Consider the following 13,504-nt stretch of genomic DNA (forward strand, 5'->3'; position numbering starts at 1 on the left):
ACTGTGTGAACTTAACTGTGTGATAACTCATTGTTCTCAGGAAACAGAGTGAGAGCATGCACCATTAAAAGGTGTGAATACTCGGCTCAAATACCATAAAATGAACATTTTTTTATATTTCATCCAACACAAAACCTCAAATTCTTATTTATGTGTACTTAAATTACTTAAATATAATAATCACGACATGTGGAAAGGTTAGGGATTGGCCACTAACCAGACAATGGGGTTATGATTCCCCCCAAAAATATAATAATAATATATTCTTATAAATAACATGAATTATATAAACTAAGACGTATTATTATTATTATTATTATTATTATTATTATTATTATTATTATTATTATTATTATTATTATTATTATTATTATTATTATTATTATCATTATTATTAACAGCAATATTAATATTGAAATAAGTGCTACAATAATGTGATAAAACTAACATCTCTACAATACTTAATTCACTTTTTCACCTTTAACTCCACTATTGTCAATCAGTGACACACATTCATAAGCCACATATTCAGGAAAATTATCAAATATGAGACATAAAATCAACTGACAGAGGTAGATGAATTGTTGCCTCACAACATGATCCTCTTAGCCCACTGTACGCGTGTCGGAGAGCATCATTGATCCTCACAACCATCAGCAGCTTTATCTGAGCCTCAGCAAGCAGGGTCAATATATTAAAACTGATTTGTGAGTGCACAGCTTCTGTCTGTATTATTTATCTGACATGAATAAAAATTAAAAATGGTAAAGTAAATGAGACCTCGAGATGTAAACTGGGTACTGAAAGATACAGAAGGATGCTCATCTGTCCTGATCCTATATGAGTGATAAATCCAGTGACCTACTTTGGAGGAGCGGAATTAATTCCAAGTTTAAAACGCCCAACGACATCCACCAACTAACATGACTCATCTTACACCGAAAAGATTTCCATTTTTGCGCAGGACATTTTAACTAGGTCACCATCATGTTCAGATGCAGCACGATTCAATCCACACACAAACACCACAGCAGCAAAAAATATATATATTGGATTCGTGATAATTAAATTAAGCCAGTGTCCCAGAAATCTACGATAGCTTTGCATTGTTGGTTAGCGGGTGAGGAGGGTGTGAATGAGGATCATCAGTGGGGGGATCATATAACAGAGCTTGATATTGATTGTGGAAAATGGTGGCGGGTATTTTGCATCGTGGTGTTCCACATTGAATTCACAGTGTTTAATGTGTGTATGTGTGTGTAATGCTGAGAGAGTAAGAATGAAAGTGCCTTACCTTTAGCCGAGACGGAGATGAATGATTGATGGAAGTCACCGAGAGAGAAGCGAGCATGGAAGAGAGGAAACAAAACCATTAGAATTATAGGAAAGGTTCAAAGCATTTGCATCAGAGACTATACTTTAAACCAACACTGGGCAAGCGTACTTCATTCCTTGCAAAAAAAAAAAAAAAAAAAGTGTCGTTAAATGTGCAAATGATTCATCTGCAGATGAGTCCACTTGTGTTGATGTGATTACGTCGATGCATAGTTCCACAAATAGAAATATGTGACTGCTTGCAAGTCAAAAACACAGTATGCTCACATTAAAATCCCTTGAATAACTTGGGAATTTGGTGCAATGTAAAAATCAAAATTAAAAATAAACACACTGAATGTGTTTCACAAGGTGAGGAAGTACACTGGCAATTCATAATAGAATGCTTCCATTACAGTTCGATCTCGTGGTTTCTTGCAATGACACACGTGTGGCAACGTGCAACAACCCCTCTCCTGAAATGTGGGTCAATTTTCTTCTTCTACACTGCTTGTGTCCATGTGACCCACATCGGATGTTAAAAACAGAAACACACACAGGCAAGTTCACAAATAGGCTGCTGATATAAAAAATACATAGGTAGATTTTAGGCGGTTGGAAGCGCATGAGAGGTTTTCTTTGGTGACCCTCTCAACTGCAGCCATTGTTGTGAGAACCATATAAACCATATTGACATTGAAGTTAGTCAAGAACGCCAGAGGTCTGGAGCTGCAATGACATTTAAGATGAGTGTGGGTGAGAATGGAGCCAACAGCCAGCTGGAGATAAACGTGGAAAAAAAGGTGCATTGATGCACAAATGACAACATTCTTGTGAACCATAAATATGTTTATTTTCAATATATTCACACCAACACAAGACAGAACTGATTGTCTGATCAGAATTGCAACACCCTCCCCACCCAAAATTACATCTTACAGTTTATTTTAAAAATGGGAAATTAAAAACTTAAAGGCTTGAAAGGAAACACACCACTAAACTAACATTATTTTATAGACACATTTCAACAATCAAGCCCATTGTGAAAAAAACTCAGAAGGATACATACTCTATATACGACTCTAGATTATAAAACCATTCTGACAGCATGAGAAACAAATGGCCGTCGTAAAGCTATTTTTGAGTATCACCTGATAAATATGATTTCAATGTAGAAAAACACAATACCTGAAACGAGATGATGGCAGCATTTGAAATATTTTAAGTTTTTAATGACCATATATATTTCAGTATTATATCATAAAGTGGCAAACACAACAAATAAATCACACTGTAGTTGGTGCTTAATAAAGAGAGGAAAAGAAGATAGTAAATATTGCAAATTTGCATGTTTTACTGAGTATACGTTACATGCAAGCTTGTACGATGAAGGTTGTATAATTCTTTGGATGAATTACAGCAAGGTGCAGTCATTAATAATGTGATATAATAAGGGACATTTTACATGTGAGTCTGAGAGTCCAACCGAAATGTTACTTCTTGTCTATTTGACCATGTAACAAGGTTGCGGTGCACCTCTCGTCTTCAGACTGGCTCTGTCGGCGCTGACCCGTCTGAGAGTGTTTTTTTGGTAGGCTGCGCTCCTTTTCTTTAAAGTGTCAGTGTCTGTGCTCGAACTGAACCGGAAATCCCCTCTCCACGATGCAGTGGTCATGAACGGATCATAGCGGTCGTCCTTCAACAGAGTCCCACAGCGGCTGAAGTCCGTGAAACTTTGCGTATAGTAAGTGGTCGGGAACACAGGGAGGCTGGCAGACGGGGAGCGGTAAGTGTATCGACGCCGACAAAGCTTGCAATAGAACACCAGCATGATTAAGATGATCAAAAGAGTGGAAACGGTGAAAAGCGCTATGATTAAATAGAACCTCAAGTTCTCGCTGCTCTCCGACTCTTCGGAGAACTCAAAAAGTTCTTGCAAAACTGGCAACCCGTCACCAATCAAGATGCTGACTGTGGCAGTTGCTGACAGAGATTCCTGTCCGTTATCGCTAACTAACACAACAAGAGTCTGTTTCGGTTCATCGTCCTCCATGAAAACACGTATGGTTCTTATCTCCCCTGTGTGTAGCCCCACCGTGAACAAGTTAGGTTGTGTTGCTTTGATGATTCTAAATGACAGCCACGCGTTATGACCCGAGTCAGAATCCACTGCGACTACTTTGGTGACCAAATATCCCCGGGGAGCTTCCAGCGGCACCATGTCTTCAGCGACAAAGTTCTGGACCGGGTATAACACAGTAGGCGCGTTGTCGTTCTGGTCTTTGATAAACACATTGACGGTGCAGGTGGAGGAGAGCGGAGGGTCGCCTCCGTCTCTGGCGATGACCTTGATCTGGAAGTGAGCTGACTCTTCATAATCAAACTGCCGTGATGTGAAGAGTTCACCCGTTTCTGAGTTAATAGTGAGAAAAGATGACGCATCCAAGTTTGTGTCTCTCGATATTTGGTAAACTAGCTTAGCATTAGATGAGTCATCCATGTCATTGGCTTTTATCGTCGTCACAAATGTTCCAACTGGTTGGTTCTCTAAGATGTTGGTGTTGAACTCGTTCTGCGGAAACACCGGTTTGTTGTCGTTGACATCGTTGACTACAATTGTTAAAACTTTGACGCTGGACAGCGATGGGGAGCCAGCATCAGTGGCGGTCACCGCAATGCTATACTCGGAATGCTGCTCTCTGTCCAGCTCCCCATCGGTCACCAGCATGTAGTAGTTTTTCACCTCAGACACAAACTTGAATGGCACATTGTCTGGGATGGAGCATGTCACATGCCCGTTATTCCCAGTGTCCAGGTCATAAATATTAATCAGCGACACCATGGTTCCAGACTCGGAGTTCTCCGGCACTTCCGCTGTAGCTGATTTGATCTCAATGACAGGTCTGTTGTCGTTCTCATCAATAACATCAATGATCAGTTTACAATGTGAAGCCTGCCCGCCGCCATCTTTCGCCTGGACGTCAAGTTCATGCGTGCTGGCTTCCTCATAGTCAATGGCACCTGCCACGCGAACCTCTCCGCTTGACGGATTGATTTCAAACATGCCCGCCATCATGTCTGATAGATGGCTAAAAGAATAGGTTATATCTCCATAGACACCCTCATCTGAGTCTGTGGCGTTGAGTTTCGCGACGACAGTCCCGATGAAAGAGTTCTCCGCGACTGAAGCTTTGTAAACCCTCTGGCTGAAAACTGGAACATTGTCATTGGCATCCAAAACACGGATGTGAATAGAGGCAGTTCCTGTGCGGGCTGGTTTTCCCCCATCAATACCGCTGATGGTCAATATGTGTCCAGCTTGTGCCTCTCGGTCCAGAGCACTTTTCAGAACCAATTCAGGATATGAATTCCCATTTATTTGGTTGCTCATCTCAAGCGCAAAATGATTGTTTGGACTCAGTTTGTAGTTATGGACAGAGTTTGTGCCCAGGTCAGGGTCATAAGCACTCTCCAAAGGGAAGCGCCTTCCAAGCACAGTGGACTCCACCAGATCTAGTTTGATCTCCCCAGTGGCAAACACCGGACTGTTATCATTAATGTCAGTGATGTCCAAAACAAGACTGTGAGCTTGGAGGGGGTCCTCAAGTAAAAGCTGATACTGAATGACGCAGGCACTTGTCTGCGCACACAGCTCCTCTCTGTCGATCCGTTGGCTGATCAGTAGATTTCCAGATGCCGCATCCAACTCACACAACTGCCTGGTTCCTTCAGCGACGATCCGCGCTCGACGAGCTTCCAGATTAGTCGCTCTCAGACCCAGATCCCGTGCAACGTTTCCGATCACAGATCCCCTCTGCATCTCCTCCGGGAGCACATAACGCACTTCTCCGCGTGAAAATCTGCATGACGTGGTTAACAGAAGCAAAAGCAGCCATCGCTGGACATGAAATTGCAGGTCCATGGTGAAAAAGGAGGAGAGATTAAAGGAAAAACATGGAGACGGAACGAAAATGCTGCAATCCTCCTCCTCTGCAGCCCAGTTACTAAAGCCAAATAAGGAAAGCTGTCGGATTGAATTCATTCTCAATTCCCTTTCCACCACTGCGCTCTCTCTCCCATCATCTCTCTCTCTCTCTGACACATATACATGCACACGCATACACACACCCACACACACACAGAGCCCTTGGCTCTAGCTCAGTGCTCCAGTTCCACTGACACAGATAGGATGAAACACAGCACACATGAGTCAGGTTTTATAGAAGAGCGTCACCCAGAGTCAAAAAAGAACAACTGCAGTACAGATGCTGCAGAGCTGTTGACACATCTGCGCCATCACCATTGTCCTAGTTATGATTCTATCCTGACATGGACCTATGGTCAATACGTGGGATGAAAACTGAATCACACGCTATATGAAGGAATATATCGAACCAGATGTGACGCTCATGCATTCATCCAAAAGTAGGTCACAAAATATTCAAAGTAATCCATAAAATAGTTTGAATTTCAGGGAAACAAATATAAATATATTCACATAGCCCCATGCACTTGTAATACTTCATGAATTCATGATCATTTATTTAAAATATTTTACCCAAAGTTGAAGGTAGAACACTGGTGAAGGCTGGTTTCAAAAATACACCAGGGTTTTATGGATTCAAGACCAAAAGATGATGGAACAGAACTCAAAGATCAGAAGCATTTGGATCTATTATTTGTGTTTTGCCTTGATGTAAAACTGTGTGGACGTTTTAGTGTCTCTGAATGTGTGCGTGCGTGCTGGAATATTTTAATAATGCACTTCATAATTCCCTGCATAATGTCAAGTTGAATATTTTATATAGTGTTTTCTCAGTCATACACCACAATTCAGGCAGCCAAGATAGAAAACATGGATTGCATTTATCATAAGAATGGCATCCTGTTTTCCTTTTTTTTTAAGTGAGGCTGTCATGATTGTGCATCTGAATATTTCAATGTCGCTGTCCGTTGTGCTGAGTGTGTGTGTGTGTGTGTGTGTGAGAGAGAGACAGAGAGAGGAGGAAGGGGGAGGGTGTCTGCTGTGTTTCTGCAGTGTCTGAGCATCTTGTGTCTGAAGTGGGAGCAGATGCACGTTAGAAGGGGATTCGTGAGTAGATATGTCCGTAGTTTTTACAGAGAACAAGAGCATAGATGCATGATGGAAGGTAGAAGTGCGCCAAGTGTAAATGCATTATATGAGCAATTTGAGCTTGAGGCTTATTATTATTATTATTACCTGCTTAATCAATATTCAAGGTGCTGAACAAACACTTTAATGGTTTTATGTATTTATTCATATATTCTTCCTTTTTTATGGCTAGTACCTATAAAATTACCGATGATAAAAAAATGAAAAGCAAAGAAATAATATTAAAAATATATATATTACTGCTATCATTATGATGACACAAGGTTAATTGAAAAGAGTTATTGAACAATTTGAACAACATGTGCAGTAGTCTGGAAGGTGTCCCTACCTCAGGGGAAGCATCAGAGTCGCCAAACACATCAGCAAAGTCAGAGGGACTCTTCCTCAGAGTCTGGTCAGCAGGCAGCGTGTTGTCATTGTAAGAGGACACAAACTTAAAGTCACTGGTTCGAGATCCTGTGGTCAAGTAGGCGTCATAGTTGTAAGTGCTGCGTAAAGTTCCTGTGCCGTCAACATCTGCATAGTTAGGAGGGAGATAAGCACTGGGGATGGCCACTGCTCCATCAAACAACATTCTGGGCTTCCTCCTGCGACAGAACCTCACACCCAGGATGATGATGATGAAGGTGAGGAAGAAGGTGGACACACACACCAGAGCGATGATCAGGTAAGAGGTCAGTTTGGAATTCTTGTCCTCATAAGAAATGTCCTTCAGTTCTGGCACCTCCGCCAAGTTATCAGAAATCAGTAGATACATGGAGCAGGTGGCAGAGAGAGAGGGCTGTCCGTTATCTTTCACTGCCACAATCAGGTTCTGTTTCATGCTGTCAGACTCAGAAATGTCCCGCTGGGTCCTGATCTCTCCGCTGTGGAGACCAATAGTGAACAGTCCCGGCTCAGTGGATTTGACGATATGATAGGACAGCCAGGCGTTCTGTCCAGAGTCTGCGTCCACTGCGATCACTTTGGACACCAGAGAGCCTCCGTGTGCAGCTTTGGGGACCAGCTCGGTCATGAAGGAGTTGCCCTCTGGGGTGGGGTACAGGATCTGAGGAGAGTTGTCGTTCACATCTGAGATGAAGACACTGACGCTCACGTTGCTGCTGAGCGGAGGAGAACCGTTGTCTCTGGCCATCACCTGGACTTTAAAACTCCTCCACTGTTCATAGTCAAAGGACCGGACAGCGTGGATCACCCCCGTGTCTCCGTTCACAGACAGATAGGAGGACACCTGGGCACCGTTCACCTCAGCAGGTAACAGAGAATAAACCACGGTACCGTTTTGTCTCCAGTCTGGGTCTCGAGCAGTGACGGAACATAGAGAGGAGCCAGGTTTGTTATTCTCAGTCACATATGCGCTGTAGGACTGTTCCTCAAACACAGGTGGGTTGTCGTTGATGTCTGCTACTGATAAGTGAACAGTTTTAGAGGAGGACAGAGGAGGAGAGCCCTCATCAGTGGCAGTGATGGTGATGTTGTAGTCAGACACCAGTTCACGGTCCAGTTGACCAGTAGTGACCAGAGAGTAATAGTTCTTAATAGAAGGGACTAATTTAAATGGAACACTTTGTTGAATGAAACATCTGACCTGCTTGTTATTGTCAGAGTCTCTGTCCTGAACATTAATGATGCCCACCTCTGTACCAGGTGACACGTTCTCAGGTATGGAGGAAGACAGGGACTTCATACTGATCACAGGCGCATTGTCATTGACATCTGTGATAGAAATGGTGACTTTTGCATAGGAGGAAACACCTAATCCATCTTTTGCTTTAACGCGTATCTCGTATGATTTTGTGGTTTCATAGTCAATGACGCCAGTTACTTTAATTTCTCCTGATTTTGCATTAATACTGAATAATTTCCGAATATTTTCTGACACATGTCCAAAATCATAGCTCACATCTCCATTCACTCCCTCATCTGCATCAGTAGCACTGACTCTGATCACAACAGTGTCTAGAGGAGAGTTTTCAGGCAGACTGGCTTTATAAAGGTCCTGACTGAACACTGGGGCGTTATCATTAGCATCCAGCACAGTGACGTGGATCACCACTGTCCCTGATCTCTGAGGAGAGCCGCCATCATAAGCAGTCAACAGCAAATCTATTTGCTGTTTTGTTTCACGATCCAGCTCTTTATCAAGAACAAGCTCTATAGTGTTTCCCTCAACCATCAAAACAAAATGATCATTCTTCCTGAGACTGTACTGCTGGACTGAATTCTGCCCCACATCTGCGTCATGCGCCTCCTCAATCACAAAACGAGCCCCTCTGTCTGCAGACTCACGGATTTCAAAATTTATCAGCTCCTCCTGAAATTGCGGAGAGTGATCATTGATATCTTGAATATGCAAATTAATTCGATGAAGCTCAAGAGGATTCTCCAACACGAGCTCTTGTTTTAGGACGCACGCGCTTTTATCCTCACACAGCGTCTCTCTGTCGATCCGGCCTGCAACCAGCAGCTCGCCATTCCTCATGTCAACGTCACAGTACCGTGCATCCGACCCTTCGGTGTCAACGCGGGCTCTCCTGCTCGACAGCACCTTGGGTTCCAGCCCCAGATCCTTCGCGAGGTTTCCAATCACAGATCCTCGCTTCATCTCCTCTGGCAGCGTGAAGCTCAAATCTCCAAAAGCGACATTGATCGAATAGAGGATGCAAATGAAGAGACACTTGCAGCGTGGCTTGAAGACAAACTCCATCAAATCCATGATCCGCGAGGGTCAGAGACACGGCAGAACCGAGCGTTGTCTCTATCTAAACGAGAACCACCCTAACGTCGGTCCTTGACAAAGGAACTAAAAAACCAGCTAAAATGCAATCTGTTGGTACATTGCGCCACCGTGAGTTCAATATGAGATACGACAGTCTCTTCAAAAATGCTTAACGGTGCAAGTCATAAGACGCAGATTTTCAGGAAAGAGTTTAAAATGCCCCTAAAAGTTTCAATAAAATGTACATTAATAATAACAAATTAAGGATATTTATTTTCATGAAAAAATAAATAAGTTAAATCTCTTTGCACTTATACAGAAGTGGTGACTCAGGATCATACAGCCTTGAGTGTCAGTGTGATCTCGAGTCGACCTGTGTTAAAGTGGACACCAAGCAGGCTCACCACTCCCCACCATGATGGGGCTTCTGCTACAACGAAGGTCAACCATGAGAGCTCCTGGTATATGATGATGGACCAGATATCATGGTCACATCAGGATCTTTGATTCATGCGCATTCTTGTCTTCAAATAATGTACATTTTTATGAAATAAATGCTGAACAATCAATTGACTATGGGTAACAATTTAGTATATTGTCACAAATAAACACTGTGTTGTCTATGTTCCATTTAAATACATACGATGAGCAGACTGAGCGACATAAAAGAAAATAAATAATTGTACGATTCTTATATTACATGTTGAATCTGTCATAACACAGCCATCCAGAAATGAGTCTTGTTTCGCTTTGAGATGCATGTGTTTGAAGACAAAGAAATTACATTATATCCACTTAATTTCATAGTGTAATGAGACAAGTGTTAATGGTGTGTTTTGCAAATTGTTTCAGAACACTGCAATGGCTAATGGAGAACACAATTTCAAGTGTCAACACAAGATGTGATCTCCGCTAATCAAGCCTTTAGAATAATAATTAAAAAAAGCATAGCCCAAAATAAAAGTGAGGTTCGCCATAATTCTGTGATAGATTCATACACGAACACACGCATGGATACACACCATAACAAACACAATGCTATATCCACCAGATTTTGCCTGATACGATATTTACTGTCCAACATAAAGTGACCATTAACTGGGAAAAAAAATAAAATAAAATAAAATAAATAAATAATTGCTTTCAATATGTCAAACAGATGCCTCGCAGGTGCATAAACAGGACAACAAGTATACAATGCATCCATGTATGCCAATGTATATGTCACTCAGGATGGTGGATAAACTTTGCGGGACTCATTTCTGAGAAGGTCAAACTTTCTTAACAAAACAGCTTACTTAAGTGAGTACCTGCAGCCAAGTCATTTGCACAATAGAATTTAACTCACTACTGATATGGAACTATGAACAACAAAACTGTGAAGCACAACTGAACGGTTTCATCCATGCGTCAGTCTGACTTTCCCTCATGCAGAGTATCTCAGTCTGACAAGCGACCTTTCTCACAAGTGGATAAAACTTTGGCTCCAAAAAAATCCTTTTGTATGTGACATATAGCATGTGAATGGATAAAGTTCACACAAGTCATGCAGATGAAATCAATAAATAAGTATTACGTCAAAACACAAATTCTGTGGGGAAATGGTTTCCAACAACCCACTATTAACACAGCATTTACACATCAAAAACAGTGTCCTATATCACTCAGGGTTATGCTGTAGTTCGAGGGTAATTATAGCATCAAACTGCCATTTAAAACATGGTATTCAGCTGCTGAGTTAATTGAACACACACACAGCTACAAAATAAAATTCGCCATGTATATATTAAAAGCAAAAATTAGTTGAAAATATTCATGACCAATGATGAAAAAGAAATCTATGTGAAGAAAAGTGATGATTACAGTGACTGGATATTAGTCAGCATTGGTATCTTATGGTGTTGAAATCTGACTTTCAATATTTCAAAATAAAGTGAGTCGTACCTCAGGGAAAGCATCAGCGTTTCCAAACACGTCAGCAAAGTCAGAGGGACTCTTCCTCAGAGTCTGGTCAGCAGGCAGCGTGTTGTCATTGTAAGAGGACACAAACTTAAAGTCACTGGTTCGAGATCCTGTGGTCAAGTAGGCGTCATAGTTGTAAGTGCTGCGTAAAGTTCCTGTGCCGTCAACATCTGCGTAGTTAGGAGGGAGATAAGCACTGGGGATGGCCACTGCTCCATCAAACAACATTCTGGGCTTCCTCCTGCGACAGAACCTCACACCCAGGATGATGATGATGAAGGTGAGGAAGAAGGTGGACACACACACCAGAGCGATGATCAGGTAAGAGGTCAGTTTGGAATTCTTGTCCTCATAAGAAATGTCCTTCAGTTCTGGCACCTCAGCCAAGTTATCAGAAATCAGTAGATACATGGAGCAGGTGGCAGAGAGAGAGGGCTGTCCGTTATCTTTCACTGCCACAATCAGGTTCTGTTTCATGCTGTCAGACTCAGAAATGTCCCGCTGGGTCCTGATCTCTCCGCTGTGGAGACCAATAGTGAACAGTCCCGGCTCAGTGGATTTGACGATATGATAGGACAGCCAGGCGTTCTGTCCAGAGTCTGCGTCCACTGCGATCACTTTGGACACCAGAGAGCCTCCGTGTGCAGCTTTGGGGACCAGCTCGGTCATGAAGGAGTTGCCCTCCGGGGTGGGGTACAGTATCTGAGGAGAGTTGTCGTTCACATCTGAGATGAAGACACTGACGCTCACGTTGCTGCTGAGCGGAGGAGAACCGTTGTCTCTGGCCATCACCTGGACTTTAAAGCTCCTCCACTGTTCATAGTCAAAGGACCTGACAGCGTGGATCACCCCCGTGTCTCCGTTCACAGACAGATAGGAGGACACCTGGGCACCGTTCACCTCAGCAGGTAACAGAGAATAAACCACGGTACCGTTTTGTCTCCAGTCTGGGTCTCGAGCAGTGACGGAACATAGAGAGGAGCCAGGTTTGTTATTCTCAGTCACATATGCGCTGTAGGACTGTTCCTCAAACACAGGTGGGTTGTCGTTGATGTCTGCTACTGATAAGTGAACAGTTTTAGAGGAGGACAGAGGAGGAGAGCCCTCATCAGTGGCAGTGATGGTGATGTTGTAGTCAGACACCAGTTCACGGTCCAGTTGACCAGTAGTGACCAGAGAGTAATAGTTCTTAATAGAAGGGACTAATTTAAATGGAACACTTTGTTGAATGAAACATCTGACCTGCTTGTTATTGTCAGAGTCTCTGTCCTGAACATTAATGATGCCCACCTCTGTACCAGGTGACACGTTCTCAGGTACAGGATTGGTCAGAGATTTCAAACTGACCACAGGCGAGTTATCATTCACATCAGTAACAGTTATAATGACATTTGTATAGGAGGACAGACCTAATCCATCCTTTGCTTTAACACGTAGCTCATAAGAAGTCATTGTTTCATAATCAATATTGCCAGTAACTTTCATTTCACCTGATTTAGGATCAATATTAAAAATGTTCCTCACGTCTTCAGTCACATGGCTAAAATCATAGCTCACATCTCCATTCACTCCCTCATCAGCGTCAGTAGCACTGACTCTGATCACAACAGTGTCTAGAGGAGAGTTTTCAGGCAGACTGGCTTTATAAAGGTCCTGACTGAACACTGGGGCGTTATCATTAGCATCCAGCACAGTGACGTGGATCACCACTGTCCCTGATCTCTGAGGAGAGCCGCCATCATAGGCAGTCAACAGCAAATCCAACTCCCTTTGTTTTTCACGATCCAGCTCTTTATCAAGAACAAGCTCGATAGTGTTTCCTTCTACCATCAAAACAAAATGATCATTCTTCCTGAGACTGTACTGCTGGACTGAATTCTGCCCCACGTCTGCGTCATGCGCCTCCTCAATCACAAAACGAGCCCCCTTCACTGCAGACTCCTGGATTTCTAGATTCATGATTTCTTCATTAAATTTGGGTGAATTATCATTGATATCCAGAATGTGTAAATTAATCCGATGGAGCTCCAGAGGGTTTTCCAGGAGCAGCTCCTGCTTCAGGACGCACGACGCTTTGTGGCCGCAGAGCGCCTCCCGGTCAATCCTGTCGGACGCGACTAACTCTCCATTATTCAGATTTATGTCACAGTATTGTCTCCCAGTGCCATCAGTATCAATGCGAGCTTTCCTGGAGTCAAGCATCTTCGGTTCCAGCCCGAGATCCTTGGCTAGGTTACCGAACACAGAGCCTCGCTTCATCTCCTCTGTGAGGGAGTAGCTCATGTCTGCGCACGCAGAATGGAGCAGTAGGAGCAGGAGGTAAAAGCTGCCGGTCCAAAACATTGCATATCCAGAAACCATTCTCCAGAAATGAG

The 13,504-nt window shown here is 42.9% G+C and overlaps 1 protein-coding gene across 13 annotated transcripts in view; it reads right to left on the minus strand.

The window, feature by feature from the left end:
* LOC128766858 (protocadherin gamma-A11-like) overlaps positions 1–13,504 on the minus strand; it is a 215,218-nt gene that overhangs the window by 146,765 nt on the left and 54,949 nt on the right. For 2 of the 13 annotated variants that reach the window (XM_053878370.1, XM_053878366.1), the window contains exon 1: positions 6,777–8,939. The exons of the other annotated variants lie outside the window; for them this stretch is intronic. In XM_053878370.1, coding sequence (XP_053734345.1) covers positions 6,777–8,930 — 2,154 coding nt within the window. In that variant the 5' untranslated portion in view covers positions 8,931–8,939. Of the gene's footprint in view, positions 1–6,776; positions 8,940–13,504 lie in introns of those variants that run through there. 13 annotated transcript variants of the gene reach the window in all.

Source organism: Synchiropus splendidus, chromosome 11 (genome assembly GCF_027744825.2).
Source record: "Synchiropus splendidus isolate RoL2022-P1 chromosome 11, RoL_Sspl_1.0, whole genome shotgun sequence".
In the NCBI taxonomy this organism is placed as follows: domain Eukaryota; kingdom Metazoa; phylum Chordata; class Actinopteri; order Syngnathiformes; family Callionymidae; genus Synchiropus; species Synchiropus splendidus.